The sequence below is a fragment of the Anomaloglossus baeobatrachus genome, chromosome 4 (genome assembly GCF_048569485.1).
Source record: "Anomaloglossus baeobatrachus isolate aAnoBae1 chromosome 4, aAnoBae1.hap1, whole genome shotgun sequence".
Classification (NCBI taxonomy): Eukaryota; Metazoa; Chordata; class Amphibia; order Anura; family Aromobatidae; genus Anomaloglossus; species Anomaloglossus baeobatrachus.
Window position 1 is genome coordinate 402950465 of NC_134356.1, and position 21108 is coordinate 402971572.

The window sequence follows — 21108 nt, forward strand, 5'->3', positions numbered from 1 at the left end:
CCGATATTTACCTTCGTTACCAGCGTCCGCCGCTCTCGCTGCCAGTGCCGGCTCCTGCTCCCTGCACATTTAGCTGCAGTACACATCAGGTAATTAACCCGATGTGTACTGTAGCTAGGAGTGCAGGGAGCCAGCGCTAAGCAGTGTGCGCGGCTCCCTGCTCTCTGCACATGTAGCTGCAGTACACATCGGGTAATTAACCCGATGTGTACTGTAGCTAGGAGAGCAGGGAGCCAGCGCTAAGCAGTGTGCACGGCTCCCTGCTCTCTGCACATGTAGCACAGCGATGCGTGTCGTTATGATCGCTGCTGCTTCTGCTGTGTTTGACAGCTAAGCAGCGATCATAACAGCGACTTACAAGGTCGCTGTTGCGTCACAGAAAATGGTGACGTAACAGCGACGTCGTTGTCGCTGTCGCTATGTGTGAACCCAGCTTTAGGCTGACCACAATAAATGGCCACTCTATAATGTGCAGTTTTTACCTTTTTGGGTGGGTCCGGGGAGGTCAGAAAACCAGTCAGTATCTGGTTTGCCTCACACAGTGCACCACATTGCCTTCACATAAAGTTGATCAGGTAGCGGATTGTGGCCTGTGGAATGTTGGACAGCTCCTCTTCAATTGCTGTGCAAAGTTGCTGAATATGGGCAGGAATTTGAACACGCTGTTGTATACATCGATCCAGAGCATCCCAAACATGCTCAATGGGTGACATGTCCGGGGAGTATGCTGGCCATGTAATAACTGGGATGTTTTCAGCTTTCAACAATTGTGCACAGATCCCTGCAACATGGAGCCATGCATTAGCATGCTGCAACATGAGGTGGTGGTAGTGAATGAATGGCACAACAATGGGCCTTGGAATCTCCTCACAGTGTCTCTGTGCATTCAAAATGGCATAAATAAAATGCACCTGTGTTCATTGTCCTTAACATGCTTGCCCATATCATTAGCCAGCAACTTTCTCAGAGAAGACATAAGCACTCGGCCAAACTCCTGTGAATGGGAGTGTCGGCTGTGATGGCTGTCAGCTGAACAATCGGCCAAGCCATTTAATTCATATGGCCAGGAGTAAATAAGGTTTTTCATCCAGATCTAGTGCCTTTCACCACTTCTCTTATCTTTTACTATCGTGATGGAACTGAGAAGGCTGCAGTCCATCACCGAAAACTGATTTGCTGTAGTGATCAGGTGACAGAAACAATGTTACGTGAATACACTGCTCATAGTGGAGGAGTGTCACGGGTCCGGGATCTAAGTATGTTTATGTTTTTAATTCAGCAAGTTGGGGGTTTCAAAAGGGCTCGTCCAGTAGTAGACTACCCACCCCCCGTTACTAATTAATGGCTCTATGTATGCGCAGAGATTGCTCTGGTTAGTTGTATTCTAGGCAGTGAAATCTATTTCGCTTTGTATTTTATTTTATACAGAGATTAGTTTTAAACTGTAAATGATGTTTAATTAAATGTGTATATGAGTATGGTTTTATTTCCAAAACATATTAAAACTATAAAATCTTCAAATACACCAGAAATATAAGTGAATGATGGATATTAAACAAATAAGTGACAGAAATACAAATAAGGATCACAAATGCATAGTCTAAATACATAATATTGATTCTTACCATATTCACCAAATACAAGTAATGTATATCGTCTCTGTTGCACGATCATGGAAACAAATTTAACACTCAGCCATATAAGTATCATTCCAAGAGTTGCATCCAGCAAAAAATTCATCAGGTACCTGTATAGGTATAACAATTAATGGTGGATACTTGTTAAATGCATAAGAGCAAAAATGTACTGCAACATGTTAGAAACTGGCGCTATTCTTTACAATGTAAGGTAAAAGCATGTACATGCAAAAATGATTTACTAGTAAATAGAATTGTGAAAACGATATAGAGACATATAAAATACAAACAGTAGTAGATAAAACCTATAGGAAACGTTGATTTAATTATAATCTAACTTTCCTTTAGATTCTTAACCTAAACTAATGTTACTATGCATTTTACAGACACGAGGAATTTTATGAAGACTTGACATCAATGAGAATGAAACCCTACAATAGATATACAAAGTTAGAGAAAGATAGGTAAAATCAGGCATACACAGTGGTGAATACACAAACCATCAACCACCAGACAGATGAGCAAAACTCCCATTCATTAGGTGAAATGATTTTTAAGCTTGCTTGAAAATCATTGTTCTTTACAAAACCTAATAAAAATCATTTGAATAGAAAATCATTGTTCTTTACAAAACCTAATAAAAATCATTTGAATAGAAAATCATTGTTCTTGGTGGCACATCATAGAGCAATCACATTAGTGATCATTTTGTGCATCTAGAAGTGTGACTGGTCAGACTCTCTAAACAGTCTATTAAATGATCACTTGACATGTAGCTAATTGGCGGTCATTTAATGGCAGCAGTAGGCCAGCTTAAATATTTTTTTGATCTACGTATATTAGAATATTTTAGATCTGTATTGCTACACTATCATTCCTACATATATTCTAGTTTTATTAACTTGCCCTGGACTTGGAACAGACAACACATGAAGTCAGTATTGCGAGACTACAAGTCATTACTAGCACAATTCTATGTACAGAGAATCCAGAAAAAATTCCTGCAATCCAGTCCAAAGAATGTTTTTTTTAAAATATACAAAAATTTTTTATTTTCAATTCATATTAAAAAGTCCATTACAGGGTCGTCATAAGCCCATGTGGGCTTACGTCGACCCTATAATGGACTTTTTAATATGAATTGAAAATAAAAATGTATGTATATTTTAAGAAACATTGTTTGGACTGGATTGCTGGAATTTTTTCTGGATTCTCTGTTCAAGCCTTGCCGACTTTCCCTCCGTGCACGGTCCAAGGTCTGAATAGTCTCCATTGAGCAGGTGAGCCGGACAAAATAATTTATTTCTATGTACAGTATATGGTAATAAATTCTTATAAAGCCCTATGTACAGTAGTCAATTACTAATAGTTAGTCAGCTTCCAAGCAAATGTAATGATATTAGCAAGAGTGTGTTAAAAAAAAACCTAACAAAAATACTATTGTTAACCTTCATCAGTCATTGTAACCAAACACCACAAAAAAGTTAGGAACTTCCTCCTTACCAGTGGTGAGAAATGTCCTGAAAAGGAATGGTCATCGGATTTTTAGCCTTAAAGGGGATGTCCACTACTGGGGCAACCTCTAAGCATTCCACATGTTTCCCCCAATTAAAAAACCTCATTACTATGGTGGTAGCGCCACGCCAGCGCTAATGTTTCCGGGGCTCGTGAGGTTTTGATGTCACGCGAGCACCGTGTCCAATTTTAGTTGGCTTTTTTCTCACTTCTTTTGGATGCAGGAGTAATCAACAGGAAGTGAGCGGCAGCAATACCTCTCCCTTCCTGTTGATTAACTCATATGTCTGAAGGCGGGGAGAGAAACCAGCAGTGGTTGAGCACAGGACGCGACATCCCAACCTCATGTGAGCCCTGGGAGAGCGAGAGACGGCACTAATAGAACGGCACCGGCACAGGAGGAGAATATAGACTTTTTTGTTTTAATTGGGGGATACATGAGGAATGAGAAAGGGTTTCCCTAGTAGTGGACAACCCCTACGAATTTTGAAACCATTTTTATTTGACCGCTAGTTTACAAATTTGGACTTTTGTCAGCTTCAATACAACAGGATACCAGAACAGTGGGGAATACTGGAGTGATGGTTTCTGTACGGCTGTGCACACCAAAATAAATAATAAATAGCAACACTGTTCTGTAGGCCTTCACTAACCATCAGTCTGTTTTTCATCCTTTACATAGGCATATTGTGTCCATATTATTCTTCTCTGAATTACAAGGAGCCAATGTAATTTTGCATAGTAAAAACAAGGACATTGGTAACATTTAGTTTAAAATACACACAAAATTTTCATATAGTCAATACTTACAAAGAGCAAGGGTCCTCTTCCGTCAGATCCGAGAGAAAGATGTTAGTGAAATGAATGAACAGGGCACCGATGGCTTGTTTAGATGTATCAAAAAACCTAAAGATTTTAAATATAAATATATAGAGGGGAAAAAAAACAAAGCAACACACAAATAGTAAAATAACCCCAAGCACATAATTCCCACAGACATAAACCCAGTACTAAAGCATTCAGATGCCATTGGTCTATACAAATCATTTGCTAAAGGGCATTATTGTCAGTGTTTTGCTCCTGTTTTTATTCATATTTCATAATTATGAAAATATTAAATTTCATTTTACAACTGTTGGGAATCAAATAAAAAATGTACCAACTTCTAAAAATATTAAAGGAATCATTTCATTACAGACAACCACTTTAAAAATGTGTCCCTAGGGTCAAACAAATATTCTTTTCAACAGTCCGGAACTTCATAAACTCACTTGTATTATAATATTCACTTAAAAAAAGAGAATTTTGTTTACTTACCGTAAATTCTTTTTCTTATAGTTCCGACATGGGAGACCCAGACCATGGGTGTATAGCTTCTGCCTCCGGAGGACACACAAAGTACTACACTAAAAAGTGTAGCTCCTCCCTCCGAGCATATACACCCCCTGGATGACAAATCTAGCCAGTTTAGTGCAAAAGCTGAAGGAGGACATCCACCCACAAGTAGAGATAGAGTAAAACCCGGAATAACCGGAACCTCTGTCTACAACAACAGCCGGTGAAAACACACGGAACAAGAACTGCCAACAGGCAACAGGGAGGGTGCAGGGTCTCCCATGTCGGAACTATAAGAAAAAGAATTTACGGTAAGTAAACAAAATTCTCTTTTTCTTCATCGTTCCTTATGGGAGACCCAGACCATGGGACGTCTCAAAGCAGTCCATGGGTGGGAAATAAACAGAAAACTGAGAAGTAGGCAAAACCTAACTTCACAAATGGGCGACAGCCGCCTGAAGGATGCGTCTGCCCAAGCTCGCATCTGCCGAAGCATGAGCATGCACTTGGTAGTGCTTCGAAAAGGTGTGCAGACTAGACCAAGTGGCAGCCTGACAGACCTGCTGAGCCGTAGCCTGGTGCCTGAAAGCCCAAAAGGCACCGACAGCTCTAGTCGAGTGCGCCTTAATCCCCGGCGGGGGAGGCACCTGAGAACATTGGTAGGCATCGGATATGGCCGACCTAATCCACGAGCTAGGGTCGGTTTAGAAGCCGAGAGACCCTTGCGCTGACCTGTGGTCAGCACAAAAAGAGAGGTGCACCGCCTAAGAGCAGCGGTGCGTGACACATAGATCCGGAGCGCCCGCACCAAATCTAAAGTATGCAACGCTTTCTCAAAGCGATGCACAGGGGCCGGACAAAGGGAAGGCAATGAAATGTCCTGGTTAAGGTGGAAAGGAGACACCACCTTAGGGAGAAAGTCCGGAGTCGGACGGAGAACCACCTTGTCTTGGTGAAAAACCAAAAAGGGTGACTCCGAAGAGAGCGCAGCCAAATCAGAGACTCTCCTGAGAGAAGTTATGGCCACCAGAAAGACCACTTTCTGTGAAAGTCGAAACAAAGAAACCTCCCTCAGGGTATGTGCGCACGTTGCTTTTTACCTGCTTTTTACCTGCTTTTTTGCTGCTTTTTCTTCTGCGCTGTTTAATGCCAAAATGGATGTGTTCTTCTATTCAAGCAAAGTCTATGGGAATTTGGGTTTCTTGTTCACACTATGTTGTTCAAAATGCTGCCTTTTTGAGGCAGAACTTTGGTCAAAAACTCAGCTTTTCAAAGAAGCAACATGTCAATTGTTTTTGCCATTTGGGTTTTGCACTGCAAAGCTGAGTTTTTGACCAAAGTTCTGCCACAAAAAGGCAGCATTTTGAACAACATAGTGTGAACAAGAAACCCAAATTCCCATAGACTTTGCTTGAATAGAAGAACACATCCATTTTGGCATTAAACAGCGCAGAAGAAAAAGCAGCAAAAAAGCAGGTAAAAAGCAGGTAAAAAGCAACGTGCGCACATACCCTAAGAGGCTCAAAGGGGGGTTTCTGTAAGGCCGTGAGGACCAGATTAAGGTCCCAGGGATCCAGAGGCCGCCGGTAAGGCGGAATGATGTGAGATGCGCCCTGCATGAAGGTGCGCACCTGGGCCAGTCGGGCGATACGCCGCTGGAACAACACTGACAGAGCCGAGACCTGTCCCTTGAGGGAATTGAGGGATAGTCCTATCTGCAGACCGGACTGTAGAAAGGAGAGGATGGTCGGCAAGGAAAACGGCCAAGGAGCATGGCCGGAAGAGCGACACCAGGACAGGAAAAATTCTCCAAGTCCTGTGGTAAATCCTGGCCGAGGAAGACTTCCGAGCCTGAGTCATAGTGGAGATGACCTCGGAAGGAATGCCTGAAGCCGTCAGGATCCAGGACTCAAGAGCCACGCCGTCAATCTGAGAGCCGCAGAATTCTGGCGGAAAAACGGACCTTGTGAGAGAAGGTCTGGGCGGTCCGGGAGATGCCACGGCACCTCTACGGACAGACGGAGCAGGTTTGGGTACCAAGCTCGCCTGGGCCAGTCTGGAGCAATGATTATGACCCGACGGCCCTCCATTCTGATCTTGCGCAGGACTCTGGGCAAGAGAGCTAGAGGGGGAAACACGTAGGCCAGACGGAACTGGGACCAATCCTGAACCAGCGCGTCCGCTGCCAAGGCCTGAGGATCGTGGGAGCGAGCCACGTAAACCGGGACCTTGTTGTTGTGCCGGGATGCCATTAGATCCACTTCCGGAGTGCCCCACTTGCGGCAGATTGACCGGAACACTGCCGGATGCAGGGCCCACTCACCGCTGTCCACGGTTTGACGGCTGAGATAATCTGCCTCCCAGTTTTCTACGCCTGGGATGTGGACTGCGGATATGGTGGACTTGGAGTCCTCCGTCCACTGAAGGATACGTTGAACTTCCAACATTGCTAGGCGGCTGCGAGTCCCGCCCTGGTGATTGATGTAGGCAACTGCTGTCGCGTTGTCTGACTGGACTCGAATGTGCTTGCCCGCCAACAGGTGGTGAAAGGCTACGAGAGCTAGGAGCACAGCTCTGATTTCCAGCACATTGATCGAGAGGGCTGATTCGGACGGAGTCCAAGTGCCCTGTGCTCGGTGGTGGAGAAACACTGCTCCCCAGCCGGATAGACTGGCATCCGTGGTGAGAATCACCAAGGACGGGGCCAGAAAGGAGCGTCCCTGGGACAGAGAGAGGGGCCGAAGCCACCACTGAAGAGAGCTCCTGGTCTGTGGCGACAGCGCCACTAGCCTGTGCAAGGAAGAGGTCCGCTTGTCCCAACAGCGGAGAATGTCCAGCTGCAGAGGACGCAGATGGAACTGGGCAAAGGGAACTGCTTCCATTGACGCCACCATCTGACCCAGCACCTGCATGAGGTGCCTGATGGAATGACGGCGGGGCTTCAACAGAGAGCGCACCGCCAGATGAAGGGACTGCTGTTTGACTAAGGGCAGCTTCACAAGTGCCGGCAGAGTCTCGAATTGCATCCCTAGGTACGTAAGTTTCTGGGTCGGGGTCAGAGTGGACTTGGGCAGATTGACAAGCCACCCGAATTGAAAAAGCGTGGCGAGAGTGAGCGAGACACTCCGCTGACAGTCTGCACTGGATGAAGCCTTGACTAGAAGGTCGTCCAGGTAAGGAATCACTGCCAAACCCTGGAGGTGCAGAACCGCAACCACTGCTGCCATGACCTTGGTGAATACACGAGGGGCCGTGGCTAACCCGAAGGGGAGAGCCACGAATTGGAAATGTTCCTCTCCGATTGCAAAACGTAGCCAACGCTGGTGTGAAACTGCAATTGGCACATGCAGATAGGCATCTCTGATGTCGATGGATGCTAGAAAATCTCCTTGGGTCATTGAGGCAATGACCGATCGCAGAGATTCCATGCGAAAGTGCCGCACCTGAACATGCTTGTTGAAAAGCTTGAGATCCAGGATGGGCCGGAAGGAACCGTCCTTCTTGGGGACTAGGAAGAGGTTTGAGTAGAAACCTCTGAACCGTTCCCGGGCGGGAACCGGTACAATTACTCCGTTGGCCTGCAAGGATGCCACGGCCTGAGAGAAGGCGGCGGCTTTGGAGCAGGGGGGAGTGGACAGAAAAAATCTGTTTGGCGGGCTGGAAGAAAATTCTATCCTGTAGCCGTGGGAGATGATATCCCGCATCCACTGATCGGAGACGTGTTGAAACCACACGTCGCCAAAGTGGGAGAGCCTTCCACCGACCAAGGACGTTGCTGGCGCAGCCAGATAGTCAAAAGGAGGCTGCCTTAGTGGCAGCGGCTCCTCCATTCTTCTGAGGATGCGGCTTCGTGCGCCAGCTGGGTTTTCGATCCTTGGCTGAGTTACTGGACGAGGCTGAGGGCTTAGAGGATGACCAGTTAGAGGAACGAAAGGAACGAAACCTCGACTGGTTCCTGCCCTGGACAGGTTTCCTGGTTTTAGTTTGTGGCAAGGAAGTACTCTTCCCGCCAGTAGCTTCCTTAATAATTTCATCCAGTTGTTCACCGAACAGCCGGGACCCAGCAAAGGGGAGCCCAGCAAGGTACTTCTTGGAAGAAGCGTCTGCTTTCCACTCTCGAAGCCACAAGATCCTGCGGATCGCGAGGGAATTAGCGGAAGCCACCGCCGTGCGGTGAGAAGCCTCCAGAATGGCAGACATGGCATAGGATGAAAAAGCCGAAGCCTGGGAAGTTAAGGCAACCATTTCGGGCATAGAGTCCCTGGGGAATGCATCTCCGCCAGAGAAGCAGAGACGGCCTTAAGAGCCCACACTGCTGCAAAAGACGGGGAGAACGAGGCCCCTGCCGCTTCATATACAGATTTGGCCAGAAGGTCAACCTGGCGGTCAGTGGGTCCTTAAGTGAGGTGCTATCGGCCACAGATACAACTGTCCGGGCTGAGATTCTAGACACTGGAGGATCTACCTTTGGTGAATGAGCCCACTCCTTGACCACCTCTGGTGGAAAGGGAAAATGGTCATCAGAACTACGCTTTGGGAAGCGTTTGTCAGGACAGGCCCTGGGCTTGGTCACAGTGGCCTGAAAACTGGAGTGATTAAAAAACATACTCCTTGCTCTCTTAGGTGAGGTAAACTGGTGTTTTTCTACCAGAGAGGCTTGTTCCTCTGACACTGGTGGATTGAGGTCCAGTACGGAATTAATGGACGCAATCAAGTCACTAACATTCGCATCACCTTCAGTTAGATCAATGGGGTACATAGAGGTAGCGTCCGAGCCCACAGTAAAGGCATCCTCCTCGCCCTGCGATTCAGCTCGTGAATCAGAGCCGTGGGACGAGGAAGGAGAAGAGTCCCTGCGTCTCCGTTTAGGAGGACGGGGTCTGGGAACAGATGAAAAATCCTCTGTGAGCTCTGCAGAGCGAGTCGGAGCAGCAGAGGCGCCCTGATGCATGGTCAGCAGAGTCCGGGACAGCTGTCCCATGGAGGCGGCAAAGGACAGGTAGATAGCTTTAGAAAACGAAGCTACCCAAGCCGGGGGTTCAGCCACCGGGGCTGGAGCAGCCGGAGGGACCCCTGGGGAGACTCCAGGCTGAGGCACCACCATGTTAGAGCAGGCATCACAATGTGGATATGTGCTCGGTTCAGGCAGTATGAGCTTACATGCAGTGCATATAGAGTAAAGCCTTGCAGCCTTGCTCCTAGTGAGAGACATGCTGCTGAGGTGGAGGTTCTGCAGTAAAGAACACACTCCTTCAGAATGACCCCCAGAGAGTGTACAAGAAAGTCCACAACCAGAGGTTGTGGCTTACCAGACCGTTTTGTGTGCCCTCCGGATTCCACATTTTGGACCCCCAGACAGATGCAGAGCTGCAGCAGCCAGCGCCGATCAGTGTGTGAACGCTGATAAAATGGCGCCGGAGTGAGGAGGGGGGCGGGGTTTAGTCCAAGAGCGGGAACCGGAGGGCCAAGGAGAAATACAGGGGAGGGAAACATCTCCTCAGAGAGGAGTGTCCTCCCCTGAGCTGAACGGCCGGTGGGCGGCGCCGCACTGTCCCCCTGCATGACTGACATGCAGGGGCAGTGAAAACGAAACTAGGCCGCAGCCGAAGCCGGGGCCTAAATTTTTCCATGCGGCCGACGAGCAGGCACCCTCGGCGCGGTTCTCAGGAGAAAACCAGAGAACCAGCCGGAAATCACAGCAAAGTTAAATAACACACTCTCCCCACAATAAATGTATAAGGGACCCCTCAATAACGTCTCAATACTTAGCTTATGAGACGCAGGGCCAGGTCCCTGAGGGGTGAGCGCTCCGTCCGGCAGGGTCCTGAAAGGGCTGTGGATGGAGACCGGTCTCCTGCAAAGCAGTGAGAACCGTGATGGCTCCCACTTCAAGCCAGAGCCCGAGGGATGGTGAAGGAGCGCGGCATGTAAGGCTCCAGCCTTGTAAAATCAACCTTAACAGCACCGCCGACACAGTGGGGTGAGAAGGGACATGCCGGGAGTCCAGCTTGGACCCGCTTTTCTTCCAACTCTTTGAAATCAAAAATCAAAAATCAGATGAGAATGCATGTGTGTGTGACCTCCTGAACACAAAGCATTGAACTGGCTAGATTTGTCATCCAGGGGGTGTATATGCTCGGAGGGAGGAGCTACACTTTTTAGTGTAGTACTTTGTGTGTCCTCCGGAGGCAGAAGCTATACACCCATGGGTCTGGGTCTCCCATAAGGAACGATGAAGAAAAAGACAATGCGTATCAGATATGTACAGAATACATTATATCCGTTTTAATGGAATAGAACATATTAAGTACCTAAATGTGGAAGTTACTGGACTAAACTCATAAAAGGGAAGCATCGTGGATTTTGAAGTTAGATATCAAATGTTTAAAAAGGAAAAAGAATTTCTACTTATTAATGGGAAATGTATTTTCTACTTTACCCTGGTGCTTATTTATGCACATTTCTTGTATAACGCTGTACACCCCCTGAGGAAGTGCCGGTAATGGCACGAAACATGTAGGGATAGCCCTGCACTATCTGCTGGATGCAGAGTTTTTCCCGGTGTGGCACGATGGGTAAGCGATGTTGACTTTTTCTGCACTTTATATCCTGGCTTACTGCTGCTCATTTACACTTCACCAGTTTACTGCAATTTATGCGCTGGTGACAGCAGTGTGGGCTTTTTCTATGCCATAAGCTTTTTGCGGGATATATGTGCACATAGGTGTATTTAAACCTTCACCTTTTAGCTCGTGCCCACATTACTTTGTCCATCTATATGCAGGGTCATCTTTCCACTCCCTCTTTTCCCTGATCTGTGCATTTTTACCATTGTTTTTTATTATGTGTTTTCAGTATGGATTTTTTTTATGACAATTGATATTAAAATGGCTTTTTTGCTTTTCCCAATCAGTTTCTATTAATCATTTTTTTGATCTCTTCATACATGTATTAATATACACACTTTTGTAACTGCATTTAAAACTCAGTGTTTTCTTTGGTTTTATAACGCAGTATGTATCCAACGCTGGATTACGGCTCAGTGCGCATGCGCACTACTTCAGTTTGACGCCAGGACGCATACACCCGGCTTCATAGTGCGCATGACCGAAACTCCGCAATGAGCCAAAATCCAGCATCGGACGCGATGGCGGCAGAGAGGTGAGCGAGATCATCCTCTGATGCTGCATATTGAATAGCATGCTAGCACGCCCACAGGGGCATACTAAATGCTAATGGAGCCGACTAGCCAAAGGAACTAACACCAGTGAACTAGTCCCCTCTCTCATTAGCATACGGTAAAAGATCTTTAGAAATAATTTTTCTAAAGATCCCTTTATCTATGCTAGTGTACACAGGGACGGTTAGGCAGGGATTAGCAATATGCAGCCAGAACTGCTCGTGGTCCTGAGTGCATATTGGACCTGACAGGTTCCCTTTAAAGGGTTACAAATACTGTACTTAACAGATTTAAATTTGCATTAGACGTTTTTTTAGGGGTTCTTTGGCCAGTAATTTGGTCTTGCAGGGCAAGCATATTTTTCTTACAAGAGCAGAAAGGCTCAAAATACATAAGATTGACATGCACAGATTTAAAGGTGTATTATTAAAGAGATTTGATTTATGGACTTTTGAAAATAACTTATCGCTTCTTGGTGCCCACAAGAGGTCTTGCACATCTACCACAAAAAGGGATATAGAATAACCTTCAAGGATAAATTATGTTTGAAAGAGCTCTACCTTAGCATAGATGTGTTTCCTGGGTCAAATCAGCTGACTATCCTGGGTGCCACTTCCAACGTCCCAAGCAATCAGCTGATTTTACCATAGATGATGGGGCCAGGCAGATTATCCCGCCACATGGAACATGTAATATTACAGTGCCTAGAAAAAGTATGCATACCCTGGGAACTTTCACACAAATCTGGCCTTTATGGAATAGTGGAAAGAAAAAAAAAATTTGAAAGCAAGTCATAAGATTTCCCGTTTGCATTTTATGTAGGGGACACAGCTAGCATGTGGAAGAAGGTTCTTTGGTCAGATGAGAGCAAAGTAGAACTTTATAGGCTAAGTGCAAAACGCTATATGTGGTGGAAAACTAACACTGCGCATAACCCAGAAAACAGAATCCCCACTGTCAAACATGGGGGTGTCAGCATCATGCTGTGGTGATGCTTTTGTTTAGCAGGGAAAGGGACAATTTTGAGATTGATATTTTTAAAATATTTAGAAAAAAATATATAATTTCCTTTATACTTCACAAATGCTTGCTACTTAATGTTTCTATAGCAAATAGACCCCCAAAAAAACACATTTAGGTTTGTGGGTGTAACGTGAAAAAATTTCAAAAGTTCACAGCGTATGAATACTTTTTAAAGCACTAAAGATAGTATTTTGACAAATGGACTTTAATGTACCGTATTTTTTGTTACATAAGACGCACCGGATTATAAGATGCACCCCAAATTTAGAAAATAAATAAATAAATAAAAAATGGGGTCTGTCTTATACTCCGGTGTTGTATTACCGGAGGGGAACGGCAGCAGTGGTGGAGTGGAATCGCAGGAGGCAGAGGCTGTGCTGGCTGCGGGTCAGTGATCGCAGCGGCGGTGGGTCAGTGCTCGCAGCGGCGGCGGGTCAGTGAGGGCAATGGCGGGTCTATGAGGGCAGCGGCGGGTCAGTGAAGGTAGCGGCAGTGGCCAGTCAGTGAGGACAGTGGCAGGTCAGTGAGAGCAGCGGTGGCGGGTCTGTACTTACAGCGGAAGCTGCGGTGGTTGTGTGGTGGAGCAGGCCGGTGCGGCGAGTGTCCTAGATGCTCTGTCCGCGGTCCAGGCTTCAAAAAAATGGCGCCCGGAGCGGCGCATGCGCTGACTCCAGGTGCCATCATTTGAATCACGGACCGCAGACAAACCATCTAGGACACCCACCATACAGCCACCGCAGTTTACACAGCTAGGCGGCCGCTCGCACAGAGTGGCAGCTAGCAGGCCGCCCGTCCACCCAGACAGAGAAGCAGCCGGCCACCAGCACAGAGAGCCACACAGACAGCCCCCACCCATTTTCCTCCTCCCGGTAAGCTATATTCGGATTTTAAGATGCACCCCTCATTTTCCTCCCAATTTTTTGGGAGGAAAAGTGCGTCTTACAATCCAAAAAATACGGTAATATTTGGACTACTGAAGTCCACAAGAATATGACACTCTTCTGGCTCATAGAGAGAAACGGCCCTAGGGACACATGGACAGAGGATTTTCTGTTTTTGCAAACTAAAGTTAGGAAAACAATGATTTTGCTTACTTTTCTATGTCATACTCTTGCTAGGTTTCTTTCTTACATAGATATTTGATCAATAAGATTCATGACCTAATGCTTTCATGTATTGTTTTAGAGGACTATATACAATTTCTAAAAAGACATAAAAATGTAACTCTTCTTCCAGTATATCCACTTTCATTATTAAAACAATTTTTATTGGATATTATTTAAAATGAACAATATGAAATGCCCAACACAAACGTTAATTAAAATACAACTGGTAGACTGCACCGCTAAAGTGTAGCTTTTCTAACACTCTCCTAACGCTTTTCCTACAGTCTCCTAAGGCTAATACTAGCGTTGATGGGGTGTCTGTTGTGTGTAGGCTTCATCAGAGATACAGGGGCTTAAGACAAGCCAGATTAATGGTGAAACATGTTGGCAGAGTAAGGGACTTTTGTGAATCATAAGCATATAAGAAACTGCTAACCATATTCTCCATGGACGCCTTTCTTCTTTAGGTTCCCTCCATCGTTTTACTGGAAAACAAAATTATAATTTTATTAACCAAGTCATTAAATATATAGATAAAATTTGTATAGCGCAGATTGCTATAAATCAAATAACTAGGATTGTAACTGATTTCCCTTAAGGCCCTTCCTCTGGAAAACCTTAGAAAAAATTCCAGAAGAGTTGCTTACTCAGCAATACAAATCTAGTAATATTTAACTAGTGAACTGGTACACCAGAGATACATTTAGAAAGCAAAGTACACATCTGACACTAAGCAAAATGCAGAAGAATGCTTGCACAAATTGCGCCAAAAATATGCAATACATGAAATCAGCCTAATTTTTTTTTCCTATGTCACCTTTATTTCATTATGATTGTAATAACAATATATATGTACATTTTTATGAATTCTTACAAACTATCATAATATTTAATGACAAAGTGTTCTGGTGGCAGAATTCAAGATAATATTTTTGTCTGAAAGACTCGGCTTCATTCACACTGGGCTCTGCAGAGTTCAATTTTCAAAACCCTCATCGAACAACAAACTGTCCCTAATTACTGATAGGTGGACCCGGACTGTAACAGTCTGGATCTGTGTGGGTTCAAAAGAACCCAAGCACTGACCCCAGGCCCGGAGTTCTTAGGGTAATGATCCGGATTTAGCCACTTGGGTAAAAAAAAATAAACCAAAGAAATAAGAAAGAAAATAAGAATAAAGCAAGAGCTTCATACGTACCGATTTCCACACGGCTGTACACTGCTTCCAGGACCACTCATTATCTTCAAGCATATGCAATACTTCCTCTGCCCACTGGCAGTCCCTGTGAGTATGATTGGTTGCAGTCAGACAGCACCCCCACCCTGTGTGACAGGTCACTCACTTCAATGAGGTCACCTGAGGTCAGCTTACCTGCGATCACAGGTGGAGGACAGTGGGAACCTCCAGCTGTGACTGCAAATAACCTGAGTGATGTTACCGCTCATCACTGTGGCTCAGCCTCTGCCAGAAGTTCACCGTGGGCGATCATAGTATATGCCCGCACACTGTCACTTCAGATGTAGCAGAGCTGGAATCATTATGGCACCTCATATGGATTACGTCGGACGTGTGTTTTGGTGGTTAATAAAGTGGTGAAAGAAGGTGTTTTTTTCTATTTTATTTCAAATAAAGGATTTCTTCGGTGTTTGTGTCTATTCTTTTCACTTACAGATTAGTAATGGGGGTCTCATAGACAGTTCTTATTACTATTTTAGAGTTTAGTGGCAGCTGTGAGCTGTCATTAACCACTTATAACCCCGATTGCCATCGCACCAGGGCAATTGGGATGAGCCGGGTAACGTTTCGGGGATTGTTGCATTTAATGCATGTCACCTTCCTGCACGGCTGTGGGCTGTCTTTTTAGGCTGGGGGGACCCAATAACCATGGGGCCTCCCCAGCTTGCAGATACCAGCTTCCAGCTGTCGGCTTTATCATGGCCGAGTATGAAATTTATTGAAATAATTTGTATTCATAAAGCTGCATGCAGTTCTTTTTAGTTTTATACACAGCCAAGATAACATGCACAGCTGGGGGCTGCAGCCTGTATGCTTTATCATGAATGGGTATCATAATATGAAGGTGAACCTACACCAATTTTTTTATTTTTACCGCAAGAGAGATGCACACAGCGCGCCTCTGATTGGTTGTAGTCAGACACGCTGTTATACACGGTGGGGCGCAATTAATCAGATACGCTGGGACTGCCAGTGGTCCATGGAAGTAATGAATTTGTATGAAAGATAATGATCAGCCCTGAAAGTAGTGTTATAAACATAATGTGCTTGCTCTAATTCCCCTATCCCTTCTACAACTATTTAAGCGCCTAATTCGGGTCCCCAAAGACTTATATTGGAATCGGTGTCTGACCAGATAGCTGGGATCAAGTCCAGGCCTGGGTTTTGGTTTTTTTTTTTAACCCAGTTGGACCCGTCGATCCCAGGTATCTGCAAGTTCATCCATCACTATCCCTTATTCTATGGATATGAGATAACATACAATCTTGGTCAAAACAGCAAATTGAAAAATGTATACCCTGTGAACTTTTCTGCATTTTTTCACATCACATCCTTAAACTTAAATGTATTTTATTAGGATTTTATGTGACACACCAACATAAAGTTGCAAACATTTGGGAAGTGTAAAGGAAAAGATACATGGTTTTTAAATATTTTAAAGTCATTAATTACAATTTTCAGACATATTTTTAATATGCTTAGAAAACCATGTATCATTTCCTTTAAACTTCACAAGAACTTGCAACTTATTGTTTCTATACTACTTATAATCTCCATAAAATATATTCAAGTTTGTTGGTGTAACCTGAAAAAATGTAGAAAAGTTAAAGGATATAAATCTTTTTTTAAGGAGCCCTAGATTACTGTTCGCCAAATGAGACTAGCGACGTAGACACAAACTAAAACTGGCATATGCATTGGTAATGGCACCCAAAAAATATTTTGTACAATAAGGTATATGTTCGGTTTTGGATAACACTTGACTACATTATCTCCAATGCTAAATATGCTACAATCCATATACATAACTACTAACAGCTGATATAGTATTTCTATATATTGACGATGTCTATATATAAAATTTTCTACTGAAATCAAAGAATTAGCAAGAGATGTTAGGTTAACTGGATACTCTGGAGTTTTTGTAATGCTGGTCTATTTATTCAAGCCATTTTCTAAGATCTTTGTGAGGACTCCATACCTGTAATTTGACCTACAGAATTGAGTAATGTGTATTTTCCATGTCAGTGTACAGATAACCTCAGCCACACTGGATTTTTAACCTTGTATGTGAAACACTTCATTTTTTATAAGTATATCATTTTTAAACTTTTATGCGGGCGTCACACGATACGATCTATCGTGTGATCGCACGAGTGATCGTACCCGCCCTCGTCGTTTGTGCGTCACGGGCAATTAGCTGCCCGTGGCGCACAAAGTCGTTAAACCCCCGTCACACACACTTTCCTGCTGAGCGACGTCGCTGTGGGCGGCGAACATCCACTTCCTGAAGGGGGAGGGACGTTTGGCGTCACAGCGACGTCACACAGCGGCTGGCCAATAGAAGCGGAGGGGGCAGAGATGAGCGGGACGTAAACATCCCGCCCACCTCCTTCCTTCAGCATTGCCGGCGGGACGCGGATGCAGTTTTATCAATGTCGACAGCGGCCTGCAGATAGTATTAGAGACTATGCCTTGCGCCTGCAAACTTCCCTCCATACACTGAAGCGGGTGAATACCATTAATGATGCGGACAGCAACAAAATGTTAGTCGAGCAGTTCGTGCAGGGGATGGGATCCCCGGAGGACCGCAAGCAGCGACGGATGTGGGCCCTAGAACACCCTAATGTGGACTTTGCCGTGCTGAAAGAACGGGCCATCATAGCTCTGCAGCCCCCAGCATCCGACGTCCCTGAAGCGGCCCCATGGCCAGCTGAGACGGCTCCCATCGTGGTAGCCCATTCTCTCCCAGCTCCCATGGCGCCTGCAACTCCTGGCGGAATGATGGAGGAGCTGGCTGCCCAGGTCCGTCACATGGATGGAGACCTCACCAAGATCCTCGCCGCCCTCCAGCCTCCGACGAGACCCAAGCCTCCGGGGAGGATGCAGCTCGCCGACAGCCCGGAGGACGTCCCCTGGATGCAGTGGAGAAGGGCCAATGACTCACGGTATGTACCTCCAATTTCTTACAGGTGCAGCAAGCCCGGCCACTACTCCCGACGGTGTCCATTAAACGAGCAACCCCTGGGGCCAAGGGCCAATCCTCAGGAGTAGAACCCAGCGGCCTCCCAGACTGGCGGGACCGGTACATCGTAGCCCGGCCCATCATCCCTCTGGCAGTAGACGGCGTCCCGCTGATGGCCCTCCTGGACACTGGATCCCAGGTAACCACGATACCATACACACTGTCTCAGCGGTATTGGGGGGGGATGATGAACTTGCCCCTCCAGACAGTAGCATGACACTGATCGCAGCTGATGGACTCCCATTGACCCAAGTGGGATATAAACAAGTGGCCATGACCGTGGGACGGGCTGAACTGCAGCACCAGGGAATGATTGTGATAATGAATGAACCCAGCGACCATAACCGGAAGGTAGTGCTAGGGACTAAGGTGATGGAGCACTGCATGAGTGATGTGCTGACCCTACTGGAGCAGCTGGCAGCCACTGCAGCAGGAGGCCGACAGAGGGCTGTGCAGCGTGAGATTCGGGCCTTGATGTACCGGCAGCAAGTGAACTCAACAGGAGGGGAGATTGGGGGAGTGAGAGTGATGGATGCGGCCCCTTTGCTTGTGCCTCCCCGGAGTGAGATGATGATTTGGTGCAGGGCAGCGGTAGGTCCCCAGGGGCGGGATTACCCAGCCATGGTAGAGCCCGTGCCCTCCGAACACTGGCCCACGGTAATGGCTGCCCGAGGGGTGGTAGACGTCAAGCAAGGGAGAGTGCTCGTAAGGGTGTTAAACTGCGGGGAGGAGGAGGTTAGGCTTCCCCGATACGCTACCCTCGCCAAGCTGCTTACCTTAGACCCCCACACCATCCAGGAGGCTGTTCCTCCGACCTCACCACCTCCTGCCAGTCACAACCCATCCCCTGAGCGGTTAGATGAGTGGTGTCGAGAGTTACACGTAGGCACTGATGCTACCCCCACACACCACAAGGAAGGGGTATACCGGGTGGTACAGGAGTACGAGCAGGTTTTCAGCAAACATTCACTAGATGTTGGGTGAATTGAGGGGGTCCAACACCACATCCCCACCGGCGAGCATCCCCCCCATTAAAGAGAGATACAGACCTATCCCACCTGCACACTACCAATGCGCCAAAGACATGTTGAGGAACATGAAGGAGGCGGGTGTTATTCGGGATAGCTGCAGTCCCTGGGCCACCCTGCTGGTGCTGGTAAGAAAAAAGAATGGCACCATGAGGATGTGTGTGGATTACCGGAAGATTAACCAGATAACGCATAAGGATGCCTATCCCCTGCCCCGTATTGAAGAGTCGCTGGTCGCACTGAGAACTGCTAACTACTTCTCCACCCTGGACCTCACCAGTGGGTACTGGCAGGTGGCCGTGGCGCCCGAAGACCGCAAGAAGACTGCCTTCTCTACACCCATGGGACTCTGTGAATTCAACAGCATGTCGTTCGGGCTGTGCAACGCCCCTGGAACCTTCCAACGGCTGATGGAATGCTGTCTGGGCCATCTGAATTTTGAGACCGTCTTGCTGTACCTGGACGATGTGATTGTGTACTCACAGATGTATGAAGCCCACCTGGAGCACCTAGCTGAAGTGTTCGCGTCCCTTGCCAAGTACGGGATGAAATTGAAGCCCTCCAAGTGCCATCTATTGAAGCCCAGAGTGCAGTACCTCGGACATGTGGTGGGCGCGGAAGGCGTCGCCCCAGACCCTAAAAAGATCACTGCCATTCAGGACTGGCCGAGGCCGACCACGGTGAGGGAGGTGAGACAGTTCCTGGGTCTGGTGGGCTACTATCACCGCTTCATTAAGGGGTACAAGAAGATGGCCGCCCCCATGCAAGACCTCGTGGGACAGACCAAAAGGCGGCAGGTCCCCTGGAGCCCTGTTGGCGTGGGAAGAAAAGCATGAAGAGTCCTTCCGTCAGCTGAAGACGGCCTTGACCGGGGAAGAAATCCTGGCGTACCCCGACTACATTCTCCCGTTCATCCTCTACACCGATGCCAGTAATGTAGGTTTGGGAGTGGTCTTATCCCAGATCCAGAACGGAAGGGAGAAGGTGATCGCTTATGCTAGCCGGAAACTCCGACCTACAGAAAGGAACCCTGAAAACTACAGCTCTTTCAAGCTAGAGCTCTTAGGACTGGTGTGGGCCATCACCGAGGATTCCGCCATTATCTAGCGGCAGCCAAGTTCACTGCTTATACGGACAATAACCCGCTAACCCATCTGGATAGAGCTAAGCTGGGTGTATTGGAGCAGCGGTGGGTGGCCAGGTTGGCTAACTATGACTTCACCATCAAGTACCAAGCCGGCCGAAAAAATGCAAACGCAGACGCTCTCTCCCGGATGCCCCACCTGTTGGGAGAGGGGCCGGACGATGATGACCTCGAAGAAATCGAGTTGCCTGCGTTCCACCGGCCGCCAGCCGAGAAGTTGCATGTCCAGCAACAACAAGTGAACTTAGATCCGATGCCCAGTCAAGGGTGGCAAGCAGCCCAGAACCAGGCACCTGCTGTCCGCTCTGTCAAGACCCTGGTAGAACAAGGCTCTGCCGGAATAGACCCTGCCGCCCCCGCCGAGGCCCAACGACTGTGGAAGGAACAAGCCCGGCTGTACCTGCACCAGGGGAAGCTGTATCGGGAATTGATCAACCCGAAGACCCATGAGAAGGTTCGCCAGCTGGTGGTTCCCCAGGCTAACGTGCCCACTGTTCTGCAAGCATACCATGACGGTGCCGGGCACTTTGGGTGGAAGAAGCTGGAGATGCTGTTGAGAGAACGGTTCTATTGGAGTGGGATGCGAGAGTCGGTAGAGGCCTGGTGTCGGGAGTGTGGTCCCTGTACGCTGAGAAGAAGGGACGAAGCCAGCCAGAAGGCCCCTCTACGCCCAATAGTTACCCATCAGCCGCTGGAGCTGGTCACCTTAGACCATGTTAAGCTCACCCCTAGCCGAAGTGGGTACACTTATGCCTTGACCATCGTGGACCACTATTCAAGATTCATGGTGGTTGTTCCAGTTAAAGATTTGACCGGACGTACTGCGGCCAGAGCCTTCCAGGCCTACTTTTGCCAACCACATGGGTACCCAGAGAGAG

The 21108-nt window shown here is 47.1% G+C and overlaps 1 protein-coding gene across 1 annotated transcript in view; it reads right to left on the reverse strand.

Annotated features, from left to right (window-relative positions):
- LOC142301576 (store-operated calcium entry regulator STIMATE-like) overlaps positions 1-21108 on the reverse strand; it is a 228704-nt gene that overhangs the window by 109012 nt on the left and 98584 nt on the right. Inside the window, exons 2-4 of the mRNA XM_075342599.1 lie at positions 14233-14281; positions 3963-4058; positions 1626-1747 (exon numbers count right to left, since the gene is read on the reverse strand). Coding sequence (XP_075198714.1) covers positions 1626-1747; positions 3963-4058; positions 14233-14281 — 267 coding nt within the window. The remainder of the gene's footprint in view (positions 1-1625; positions 1748-3962; positions 4059-14232; positions 14282-21108) is intronic.